General features: G+C 38.7%; 1 protein-coding gene across 10 annotated transcripts in view; it reads left to right on the forward strand.

Moving 5' to 3' along the window:
* Nucleotides 1-13,262, forward strand: part of LOC114486744 (tigger transposable element-derived protein 1-like) — a 570,985-nt gene that overhangs the window by 212,714 nt on the left and 345,009 nt on the right. For all 10 annotated transcript variants that reach the window (XR_008618082.1, XR_008618085.1, XR_008618086.1 and 7 more), the window contains one exon: nt 10,418-10,504. Coding sequence is in view for 4 of the 10 variants with exons in the window: in XM_055086689.1 (XP_054942664.1) it covers nt 10,418-10,504 (87 nt within the window). In the remaining 6 variants the exon portion in view is untranslated. The remainder of the gene's footprint in view (nt 1-10,417; nt 10,505-13,262) is intronic.

Here is a 13,262-nt window from a genome sequence, read left to right on the forward strand (position 1 = left end):
GCCGCTCCGCGGCATGTGGGATCCTCCCAGACCGGGGCGCGAACCCGGCTCCCCTGCATCGGCAGGCGGACGCGCAACCACTGCGCCACCAGGGAAGCCCCCAAAATGTGTACTTTTAATAATTATTTAATAATTTAAATAATTTTAAAATTAATTAAAATAGTTTGAAAAGAAATATTTTGTATTTTGGTAGCCAGTATGTATACATTTTGTCCAAGTGGAAAAACATCTCAAGAAAAATAGATCCTTTAAAAGCTATTTGGAATTTATTTCAGAAACACTGATAATTCTACATCTATTGCCAATAACTTAATTAAGCATTACTTTTAATTTCTTTATTATCTTTGATTTTTTTCCTGTCCTCTCATTTTTTTTTCAGCATAGTATCCAGAAGAAAGAGCTTCTGGACCTGCATTTGAAAACTTGGTTTAAGTCCAGGCTTTGCTCTTTGTGGTTGCATAACCTTGGGAAGTCACATTTACTCTATCTTGGCCTAGTTTCTTCATCTGTAAAATGATTGGATTATATTGAATAATATTTGAAGTCCTTTCCAACTTTTAACATTCTCTGGTTCTTTAATCTCTTGGACTTGGGGGCAGAATGTAGACACATGGACATGAACACATGTTGAGATATGGTATTAAAAAGAGAAGCTACCGGGGACTTCCCTGGTGGCGCAGTGGTTGCGCGTCCGCCTGCCGATGCAGGGGAACCGGGTTCGCGCCCCGGTTTGGGAGGATCCCACGTGCCGCGGAGCGGCTGGGCCCGTGAGCCATGGCCGTTGGGCCTGCGCGTCCGGAGCCTGTGCCCCGCAACGGGAGAGGCCACAGCAGAGGGAGGCCCGTATACCACACACACAAAAAAAAAAAAAAAAAAAAAAATAGAAACTACCTAGAATTTCGGATTTAGTTGGAGTTATGAATGAATTCTGTTTTGCTTATACCACAACACAGACTTCTCTCTGCTAGATTTACAGTTCACCAATTCATATTTTCCAAGAAAAATGCATATATGTGAGTAAGCGAGGCATTTGAAATGAATGTAGCATTTAATCACAGAAATTCAGAGTCACCCCAAACTGAAGATACCAACATTATCCATGTCCAGGGCAGGTACAGCTCAGCTAATATTGCTCTCAGATTATATCCCAAGTCACAGCTACATCACAGCACTATCCTGCAGGCATCCTGTTGATGCAAGGCCCCAGGATCCCACCTCACTTCTGACATCTTCTCACTTAGTCTTTTTTTAAATTTATTTTTAGCTGCGTTGGGTCTTTGTGGCTGTGCATGGGCTTTCTCTAGTTGCGGCGAGCGGGGACTACTCTTCGTTGCGGTGCATGGGCTCTAGAGCGCAGGCTCAGTAGTTGTGGCGCACGGGCTGAGTTGCTCCGCAGCATGTGAGATCTTCCCGGACCAGGGCTCAAACCCATGTCCCCTGCATTGGCAGGCGGATTCTTAACCACTGTGCCACCAGGAAATCCCTTCTCACTTAGTCTTTCCTGATCCCTTCCTAAGTTGGAAACACTTTCTTCCTTCCTTATGCTCCAATTCGCTTGCATTCAGCCTTGTGTTAAAATTAGCTGCATACAATTCTCTTTTGCTCAGTGGTTCTTAAGCTCCCGGAGAGAACATGTCTGTCTTGTTTACTGTGTATTTCCCATGGTGCCTTGCACAAAGTAGGCACTCAATCGTTTTTGTTGGATAGTTCAACTCAGCTGAGAGACTACTGACATTAAAAACAACTACAAAAGTGTTGTGTTTTATCTCCTTTTAAGTTCCAATGCAAGGTTAGAGCTTGATAGAGGTACTGAGCTTGATAGTGGCAGAATGGCGTCTGGTGAAGAACCTCATGTCTACTAAGGTATGGGAATCTTGGCAGCTTACTCAAGATGAAAACAGATTCTTGCCTGGGGTTTTGGAAGGAGACTCCAAATGCCTTTGTAGTTACCCAAGGGATGACACTCACCTTTGGTTAGCCCAGTCACTGATCCACTCTCCCATCTGGGTCTGTCTACATTCTCCCATAGAGCCTGACTGTGGGTCATACTAATATTTCCTCACATGATTCATTACTTGCTGACTATATAGGCCTAAGCCTTTATGTTGCACAAAAAAAGTACTACCCTGAATAAAGAATGAGACACTAAGTAAAAAAATCATCTAGTATAGAAATATTTAGTAGTAAAATATACTGTTCTATGTCCTTTTTGCAAATCACATTCTTCTCAGTTAAAATAACTTTTATTTTTTCAATAGTTTCTTCCATAAATATAGTAATATATTTATACTGTTATTTCTTGATTAAATCAACTTTAATTATTGATGTTTTCCTGCTCTGAATACTGTGGATTTAACTTATTGAAACACTACTCAACTTTTCTTCCATTCTTTCTCGCAATGTTTGTTATTATATTATTTTTATTTTTATTTTTTCTTTATTGCAGTACGCGGGCCTCTCACTGTTGTGGCCTCTCCCGTTGCGGAGCACAGGCTCCGGACGCGCAGGCTCAGCAGCCATGGCTCACAGGCCCAGCCGCTCCGCGGCATGTGGGATCCTCCTGGACCGGGGCACGAACCTGCATCCCCTGCATCGGCAGGCGTACTCTCAACCACTGCGCCACCAGGGAAGCCCCTGTTATTATATTATTAATTTTAGGTTTTCTGTTGTTGCTTTTTTCATGTCTGCAATAATAGTATGTTTTATTTCTTGTTCCCTCAACTTTAGGTGTACTTCTTGAATCAATACTAAGTAAGATAGTGATAATATTCAGTGGCCCTTTAAATGTGGTGGCTGTATCTTTCTATATTTTCTTCATTTTTTTAAAAAAATACTGACTTTTCTGTATTTTCTCTGTTCTCTTTCTGGAACCCCAATTGGTTGAACATTGAGCTTTGTGGATTGATACTTTGTGACTCTTATCTTCTTTGTCATCTGTTTCATCTTTTAATTTTTCCATTCTATGTTCTAATTATTTTTTAATCTTTCTGCCCACTTATGAATTTTTGATTTTCACATTAAACAAAATTTAAGAGCTAGTTCTTACTGTGATCTATCCCATTTTTGTAGATCCTTGTTCTTGTTTTTAAGGTTACAATATCATTTAAAAACTCATGAGGAGTCTAATTAGAATTTAACAAGAAGATTCCTTATGTTCCTTGCATTTCTACTATATTCTCCTGGGCCTGTGGCTCTGATTTTATCTTGATCTTTGTCTTTAATGCTGTTAGTCTTCCTCATATGTCTGGTAGTCCTTGATCATCTGTTCCTATTTTAGGCTAAATGTTTAGGTTGATTATTCCAGGTTGGGGTGCAAGTTTCCTTGACCGCTGCTCTATAGGTCCGTTTCTTTCCCCAGGATGACTCTTCCCTAAATTGAAGGCTCTTTGTATGTAGGTAGGGCTTATTATCTGCAGGATTTACATAAGGGTGAGTGGGTGAGAGACTGAGAAACCAGAGCTCACACTAGTACCCTATACTTTTCCCAGGCAGCTTACTCAGTTCCTTTAGGTGCCTGTGCTGTTTTTCTCTCATAGGAGTGAACACTGGGTTGCCTTTTATTTTACATGCAGAGGTCCTGGGTGTGTTAGATGTATAAGTGTGTGTGTGTGTTTGTGTGTGTGTGCGTGAACTAGTACAGCTATTTTATTGAAGGACTTTTGATAACCCCCCTCTTTTCACTGTCCACCACTCTTATCTGTTCACCCAGAGCTGGCAGTCTCTCCAAAGTTCTATTGGAAATTAGACTCCACTCTTTGCTGTGGCCCTTTCTGCTGTTCTGTGCTGCAGCCTCCTGTGCTCCATTTCATGTAGCCATAGAATTCTATCTGCTTTCTGTCCCTAGGAGTTTACTGATTCATCTCTCTTGTTCTCTTTGCTGTGAAGGCTTCATTCTCTTGTGAATTTCTTTATTATCTTTTTCATGGTCTCAGGAAAAAGGTAAGACAACCTGAGTTGTCAGCCCACTATCTTGAACTGGAACTCCTTTCCCATACTCTTGCTGTAGGTGCTGGTTCCCAGTTTGATGTGTACTTTAGCAAGCTTTTAAGGGAATTACTTTAGAGAAGAATACTATCCTATAAGATTGTAAGAAATTGTAACTTCTATATCCAGCAGAAGCAGAAAACTACCATACCTGAGGAACTTTAACTATATGATCCAATAATAACAGGCACATAGAGCTACTTATGTACCAGGGCCTGTTCTGAGTACTTTATACATATTAACTCATTCAATTCTTATAATAACAGTATAGGGAAAGTACTATAATTGTCCCCATTTTACAGATGAGGAAACTGAGGCACAGAAAGTTTAAGTAACTTTTCCAGGGTCACACAACTTATGAGTAAAAAAGCCAAGATTCAGATTTCGTCTCCTGAGACTGAGCTCTTAACCTTTATGCTATATTGCCTCTCCTAATCATGTCATTAAAAAAAATAAAACATGAGGATAGAATAAAGGTGGAGTATCAAATAATAGCTGATTAAATATTGTCTTTAAAAAATAAAACATTTTCAAGAAGAGACAAAAAAGTGAATGTCATTCCATGGTGATGAGGAATGCTGAATTATGGAATTCTGGCTACACAATTAAAAATACTGTCAATGGAAAGAAAATGGGGAGGCATGAAGAGAAGCTGGCATATTGCACTGTAAACTGTCTGATAAGGCTGGAAGATATCTGCGTAAATTATGGATAAGAGACTATATAACTAAGGAGAATACAAAGGAATAGGACAAGAATTTCAAGACAGTCAAGGCCAAGGATTAGCTGAGTCTCACAAAAACCACTAGAGACAGCAGCAGCAATTTTTAGAGCTATTTTCAGAACAATATATAGATGAAAATTATAGGTCCATTGCTTGAGAATGAGGGTATCATGTTAAAAGAAAACACTGTACTTCCGCTTTTTTTCTGTCTATACCAAGAAGAATGACCTTTAATCTGGCAACATTGAAAGATCATTGCATTAAGAGGTCATTGACATCCAAGATAAGAGATGCTTAATGATAACTTAAATATTTTAGATGAATTCAAATTCCAGGCCCAGACAAATTACATATTAGGCAATAAACAATTTTACTGATATGATCATAGTACTATCATATTGTTTGAGAAATTTTGGAGAACAGGGAAAAGAATTCAAAAGATTGTAGAAAGGTACATAAGATCCCAATTTTCAAAAAGGGGGAGATGATGGGTTATATTGTGTGTTTTAAATATTTACTCCCCTTTCCTGAAAGCACCTTTCATTAGGGCCCTTTTGTATAGGAAGATTATACTTCCAACCCCATCAATGTCAGGCTTGGCCATGTGTCTTGCTATGGCCAGTGGAACGTGAGAAGTGACACTAGCCACTTTCAAGCAAAATCTTTAAGAAACTCCGTGCTTTCTGCCGTCATTGTTAAAATATGTTATCAATTATTTGAATGACTGTATAGATGTTATATTTCTCAAGTTTACATAACATCAGACCATTACATAAGATAATTTCTGGAAAAGAGATTCAATATGTTGGATGGCAAAATTAGAATTGAAAATGATATCTGTTGAAAAGATACAGAAACAAAGTTGATAGAATTTATAACTTGAAGTTATAAATAACTTCATATATAAGTATAACTTGAATAAATGTGTAACTTGAAATTGTATTTGTAAACATCAGTTGTATTGAATGAAGGAGACCTGCTTTTTGAAATTCAGGTAAAACCAAATAGTATGGATTGGTCAAACCTCAAGTAACATCAGTTTGCTGGTGCCTCTATAAAAGTGAAGGTGATCTGAAGCATATTAATAGAATGTGTAGTATCCAGATTGTTAAGGAGGTTATTATGTATTAGTATTATGTCCAGTTATGGATATTATCCTTTAATAGGAATCTTGATAGAACCCAAGAGTGTTGAGGTCAGTTTGCTGGGTAGAATTGAGCAGGTAGAGCAAGTATGTCTAAACCTAAAGCAGAGAACACCTGGCTTGATAAGAGAAAGGCTAGAAAAGGAGGAAAGGATACCAATTGCAGATGTGTCCATACCTAAGGAAGGAAGCTGGCTAAACATTTATATATCACGATCTGCCTGGCTGCTTTAATACACTTGATCAGACTCCTGCTTTCCTGATCAACCCCACTCCCTGGTGATTTTAAACTCTGAATACCTGGAAGAGAGTCACTGAATAAATGCATATCATGAAAGTGCTTTCTAATCCTGGACGAACATCAGGATCATTTGGGGAGCTTTTAAAAATACAGATACCAAGACTCACCTCAGACCTACCGAACCATAATTTCTGGTGTTGGGCCCTGGGAATCTTTATTTTCATAAAACTCCATTGATTCTAATGATCTAATGATTTGTGAGCCACTTGTGTCTTGTAAAGTGGTAGGTGTTCCAGAGGAAAGTGTTGGATTAGAGAACATTGGTGTATCAGCACAGGAGGCAAGTCTAGGTCAGTGGTTCCCAGATTTTGGTCTTCAGGGACCAGTACAACTCTTAAAGAAATAGGACTCATCAACATAGGATGGCTGACTTTCTAGTATAACAAACCAACCAACTAAGCAAACTATCTATTATCCTTATAGTTTCATTTAAAACAAAAATTTCAAAAGGAACTGGGCAGATCACGATACAGGAAGAAAGTACTACAGTCTTTTAGATTGAATGAACTTAGCCATTTTTCTCCTTTCAGCATAGACTGGTGACATTTTCTTCACCTTGTAGTGTCATTTGGTATGTCAGCATTTGAGAAGCAACAGTGTAGGGTATGTACAGTTCCATATGATCTCTGGCAACATGCTGCTCCACTGCTAGGCAGGGTCAAATGGTGCATAGCTGGGTTAGGGACTCTACTTCTGACAGTGGTGGACGGGAAGGCTCTGAAAAGAGAATATGGATGGTGCAGTAGGGTGCAGGGATACTTTGGATGATATAGGGTCTGTGAGCAGTTGTTTGGGAAACCAGCTCTCTAGCTGTAGAAGAAAAACTTGTGGGTACCTGAAAGCTGCATTAAAATGCATGAAGGGCTTTCATATATAATAACGCTTGTTATGCCAGAGGGCAGAGCTAGACCTATGGGAGGAAGCCACTGCAGACCCATTTCAGTTTAAAGTAAACAAAACTTTTCTGATAATCAGACCTTTCCAACAGATGTTAACAAACTACACGGAGATGGGATTATCCCCTCCGAAAGAGCTCAAAACACATCTGAGTAACAATTTGTTAGAAATGTGATAAATTAGGAGTTTGGGATTAACATATACATACTACTATATATAAAATAGGTAAACATCAAATTCCTATTGTTTAGCACAGGGAACTATACTCAATATCTTGTAATAACCTATAATGGAAAAGAATCTGAAAAATAATATATATAACTGAATAAGTTTGCTGTACAATTGAAACTAATACAACATTGTAAATTAACTATACTTCAAGTAAAAAAAAAAAGGAAATGTGGAAAAAGTGTTCTGGAGTAAGTTGGAAATTGGATTAAAATCACTGTTTTCAGTCCTTAATAACACCTGAAAGCCCTTTAAACAAATACAGATTCCTGGACCTCTGCTTAGATGCATAGAAACAGAAACTCTCTGAATGGGACTAAGGAATCTGTATGTTTAATAGGTACCCCAGGAGACTGTAAGTTAAATTGCCTGCTGCCGTGGAAAACAATTAGATGAAGTGAACTCCAACATCTGAGCATCTGTGATGAAAGATTCTATAAAATTCGTAAAGAGAACTTTATTTATGGCATTAACATTTGAATATTCACTTAATATCAAATGTTTTATTATTGGTTATTTAAAAGTTACATCTGAAACAATTGGTTATCTGAACATCAACACAAAATGAAAGCACTGAACTGTTTTTAAAACATGGTTTGCTTTGAGCTTGACAGAGGAATTAGCTTCACGTGAGGAAAAGGAGTTATGGACCTAATTATGAAATATGGATATGTAAAAATGCCAGAGATAACATGTTTGTGCCAAAATTTTTAATTTACGAGATTAGTGATTCATTCTTTCCAATCTCTAATAGCATATTGGTTTAAAATGTTTATTTCTGTGGAAGAAGACTTTAATTGGAACTTTTGTTATTTTGAAATAATTTTTCATTTTTGTGAATGTTTCATTTTGTTATAGCTTGAGTCACTGTCTTAGTAATAGCATTATCAAGGCAGAATGGAAGAGTAGCCCAAAGATCCTCTAACTAGTTTTTAGAGTCTGTAGTCTGATCTGGACTGTTGTCTCTATTGAGATTCTATCCCAATCTTCTCTGTATAGATGATCTAAAAGGCTTTCAACTGTTGACAAGAGTCTAGGCCTTGAATTACAGGCATAAGAAACAATTGAATATATAAACAATCAAGCAACTGAATCAATTGAATAAATCAATTGAATCAGTCAATCAATTGAATATATAAACATTGCTGAAAATTTTTTGAACCCCTGAGAAAATTTTTTCTAATATCCTTTGAGCCATTCAGTACCTTAGAAATATATTCTCATAAACACATTTTCCTTCTCTTCTTTTAACATCTAGGCTCTATTTGAATATTATTCATTTACATATTCAACAGAAACCTAGTGGGAGCTAACTTTATGCCAGGCACAAACAAGGCTAGATATTGGGTAAATAAGATCCCTGCTGTCACGAAGTTATGTTCTGATAAAGGGAAAGACATAATAAACTTGCAGGTAAATGTATACGATTTTCAGCTAGTGACAAGTGCTGTAAGGAAAATTAAATGGATCAGAGAACTGTTGGGGGACTCTTCTTTAGATGGGGTAGTTTGGAAGAGGAGGTGATATTTGAGCCAAGACCTGAGCAGTTGTGAGAAAAGAGCTTCAGGGAGCGACAATAGCCAGTGAAAAGGCCCTGAGGTTAGAATAAGCTGGGGAATTGCGAGGTCAGTGTAGTACCATTGTACTGAAAACTTGGGGGGTGTGGGGGGAAAAGGAGGTTAAAAAAAAAAAGGCAAGGGCCAGATAATGCAGAATCTCACATGCCTGTGATAGGAATTTGAATTTATTCTAAGTGTGATAAGTTCTGATTAGGCAGTGATATACTTTTGTATTTTACAAAGATAACTCAGACTCTGTGTAGAGATCACCACAGTCAGTTAAGAGTGGAATGAGGAAGACCAGCTAGAAGGCTGCTACTTTAGTTCAGTTTAGAGATGATGACTACTTGTTAGAATAAAGCTATTGACTGAGGGAATGTATGTGAAAATCACGTATATGCCCCTTTCAACAGACATTCTCAATCAAGAAGGTCACTTATGTGACTCTTACAAGGATCATGTGATTGTTGAATTTGTATTAATGTTCACATGTCCAGCAAATGTCATTAGTTTCATTTCTCCCAGCTCTTAGCTTACTACCGCCTTCAGCTGAGAATCACTAGGGTAGATGATTGAGCAGGACAGCTTGGTCTTTATCAGGCCAAATGTTGTACATCCCAGTTAAAATCTAGAGACCAACACTCAGTTATTTCTGCTATTTCCCTTTTTCTTCCCACAGGCTTCTTTTTTCCAGTTTCTACCTCTTAATTTTCTGTCCTCAGAGGAACACAGGCTCCCAACCTCTCCCCTCCTCATCTGTCTACTCTAAAAGACACACAGATCTTAATTTTTATGCTGTTGTTTTGAGGGATTTATTTTTTGTATATAGAGGAATACAGAGATAAATATGAATAAAAATGTAGAAAACTCCTCAATTTATTCCACCAAAGGAAGGGAGGGTGAACAAGCTACCTTTTCTTTTCATTGAATCATAAGTACAGGGGAGGGGGTGAGACACATTTTCAAACTTTTTTTAAAGGGGAAGTAATATGGGACTTCCCTGGTGGCGCAGTGGTTAAGAATCAGCCTGCCAGTGCAGGGGACATGGGTTTGAGCCCTGGTCCGGGAAGATCCCACATGCCACAGAGCAACTAAGCCCGTGTGCCACAACTACTGAGCTTGCGCTCTAGAGCCCAAGAACCACAATTACTGAGCCCATGTGCCACAACTACTGAAGCCCACGCACCTAGAGCCCATGCTCTGCAACAAGAGAAGCCACCACAATGAGAAACCTGTGCACTGCAACGAAGAGTAGCCCTCACTCGCCACAACTAGAGAAAGCCTGCACGCAGCAACGAAGACCCAATGCAGCCAAAAAATAAATAAATAAAATTTTAAAAAAAGGGTAGTAATATGTTGACATGGCTGTTGATAAGAATATAATAAAATCTAACATTTATTGAGTGATTGTTATGTGCCAAGCATTGTTGTCCAGGGTTTTACTGTACTGATTCTCTTATTGTTATCCCTCTTCATAGATGAGGAAACTGAGGTACATAGCTATTAAGTAATTGGCTCAAGGTCCCATAGAGAGTGAGGGGCCAACCCAGGTTTTAAAGCCAGCTTTTTCTCTTCTCTAGGCTATGCTGCCTCTCCAGGTGAGAGGACTTGGGAATCTGTAAAGAAAGGAGCCTTTGCAGGTGTGGTGCTGAAGAACCTTTCACCAGGTACGTGCCCTGCCTTCCTGACTCCCAATGTGGCCCTAACTCCTCCTCCAGACTTTCTGTGCTTAATCCACCTTTTACCTCTGGGCCTTGCTTTCAGAGCCCCACTTTACCTCAATCTACTCTTCACTTAGGTCTTTACTGATAAGTATCTTTTTAAGTATGTGGTTGCCAAAATTAAAAGAAATATTCTCCATTTCCTTATCACTGAATTTCTGACTTGCTTTACCAGCAGCTGTCTGCTTCTCTGTGGGTGCTCTCCTTATGTCTGAAGCAGGGACCAGGAGATCAGAGCTCCCTAAGCTACAGGGACACAAAGCTTTCCTCTCTGTGGTTTGTCCACTTGGGTGTTGAGACATTCATTTATCAGCTTGTCACTCTCACAGGTATACTCTTGGTCACAGCAGGCTCCAGGAGATTACTTGTCTCGCTACTGAATTTTCTTTATATGTTTTTTTTAAGTATGTATGAAATTATAGTCTTGAGCTTTCCTTTTTCATACACAAACTAATCATTATGAAACCCAATAATGATCCCTGAGGGAAAAACCACATGGAGTGAAAGGGCTCAGACGTGGAGTGAGGGTGTTGGACAGCAGACATCATTCCGGGACCCGTGGACACAATTCTTTCCGGGGGGTCAGTGCACTGCATTTTTATGACTTGAAGCTATTTTTCAGCATATTACACCATAGTTTCCATGAAGCACAACTCTGTGTTGTAATGTCCATTTTGCATGCTCCATACCATTCTTGAGCCTGAAATTGCAAAGTTTGAACATCATGTATTATTGATCTGTGTTTTTGACTTAAACACAGGAGAGGGGAAAGCTTAAAGGACCAGAAAATTCAAAACACTCCCTGAGATAAAAGGACTGATTTTCTGTAATCTCTTTGACAAAAATGCTCTAACATTTTATTCTTATGGGTGATGTGACTACAAGATGGTTAACTTGATTATTTGCTTTTGAATGTAAGAAAGGAGTCTGAGGAAGAAGTTCCTTTTAAATTTGAGATTTAAATATAATTTCTCTTCCAAAAAATAGAAGATGGGTATACCCCAGCATTTTACTTTTGAGAGAGAAAGATTTTGGCATTCAGTTTTAAAGGTAGAGCAGTCCTGTTCTTGGGCCAAAATCAGAGCAAGGAGAGGCATCTTCGCCTCTCAGAAAAGGGGGAAAAATATCACTTTTTATCTTCTAGCAAAATCTGTTCTTAAGAAAGACTCAAGTACTTGTTTACACTAAAGTGAAAATGACTGAACACTGCTTAAAACACCATCTCTCTCTCCCAAAGGAAGTTGTAGTTTCACAAGGATCAAATCTTCAGGTGAAAGAGTGGAATCCTCTCAATTATTGATTTATGTATTTGTTTGTCTGTTAGCTTCTTTCTTAAAGTTTACTTTGTACTTTGTTCCAAAAGGGAGATTTAAGGCCATGCCTCATGCGATAAAAAAAAAAATTAAAAATAAATAATTGAGAACATTAGGATGACTCTAATATTGGGGATTTGGGGTTTTAGGGAAACATGGAAAGAACTCTTTATTTTGTTGTTGTTGTTGTTAGAAATTCTTATTTTCTCTTGAAATCTTACTGGGGCAGGGGTTGGGTGGAGTCATCAACTCCCTTATAGCAGACCAGCTTTTCAGCACATGGGAGATAATTTTTGGTGAAAAGTTAGTGTTTTTTAATCTCTCAGCTTGCTTGGGGCATTTAGTACAGTTTACTATTCTAGGGTTAGTTCTTTGATAGCCTTCTCGTTGGTTATTTATTAACCTCCCTTTAAAGTACAACTTAATGGTTCAAGAAAGGTACAAAGTTCAGTTAATGTTTCTATTGTTCCTAATTATGATAACACATAAGACCACTGTATAACTTGAAATGCCTCCTAAAACATAAAATTCATATATGAAACAATTAGCCTGTGGGGCACTGGCTCAATATCAGCATTACACGGGGGAATCCTGCAGTAACAGGAAAATGCTGCCACATCAATGGAATGTTTATATATCATCTGTGTTCCAGATAGTCTATGTGCTTCAATCCTAACTTCCACCACCTCCTCCTGCCCCTGTTGCTTTCCTTATAAGGAAAGGATGTCAAAGGAGATCGAATGAATACTCCCCTAGGGGAATGCAGAAAGAAGAAAGCAGTAGATCTCCCTGTTTTGCAATTCATCGAGGATGATGATTGCTTAGGATCCAGAATTCAAACTGAATACAGGGGTTCAGTTTTTGTCCCCATTTGTAGTAGTGGAAAAAGAAGCCCTAGGAGACTTGAGTAAGTTTAGGTGCTGCATTTACCAAGCAGAAAGAGATTGTGGTTTTCTTACCTGTCCTCCTAGAACCGTGTCTACATATGTATGTGTTCAGTAAACACTTATAAGGTGAATGTACACCTAAGTCTTCCTTCTTGAGAGCTCGTTTCTAAGCGTCAACGTAATAGGAGCTCTGAGGTACTTTTCAGGTACAGGAAAACCTTCAGTTCCTACCCTGTTGATTGACTGAAGATGAACCAGCTCCTGCTCATTATACTGTGTTGGTCAAGGGTGCTTAGCCCTGGAATCAAGTTGCTTAGATTCAACTGGTACCTTCACCATTTGCTAGCTGTGTAAATGTGGGGAGGTTGCAGAGCTATTCTGGGGCTGAATTTCCTCAACTATGAAAGGGGTGGTTAGGAGAAGGAACTAATGTATGAAGTTCACAGTACTAGATACCCTTTGCCTGATAAATATTGGCCAGCAGCCACAGTAGAGTAGCCCTAA

The sequence above is a fragment of the Physeter macrocephalus genome, chromosome 8, assembly GCF_002837175.3.
Source record: "Physeter macrocephalus isolate SW-GA chromosome 8, ASM283717v5, whole genome shotgun sequence".
Lineage (NCBI taxonomy): Eukaryota > Metazoa > Chordata > Mammalia > Artiodactyla > Physeteridae > Physeter > Physeter macrocephalus.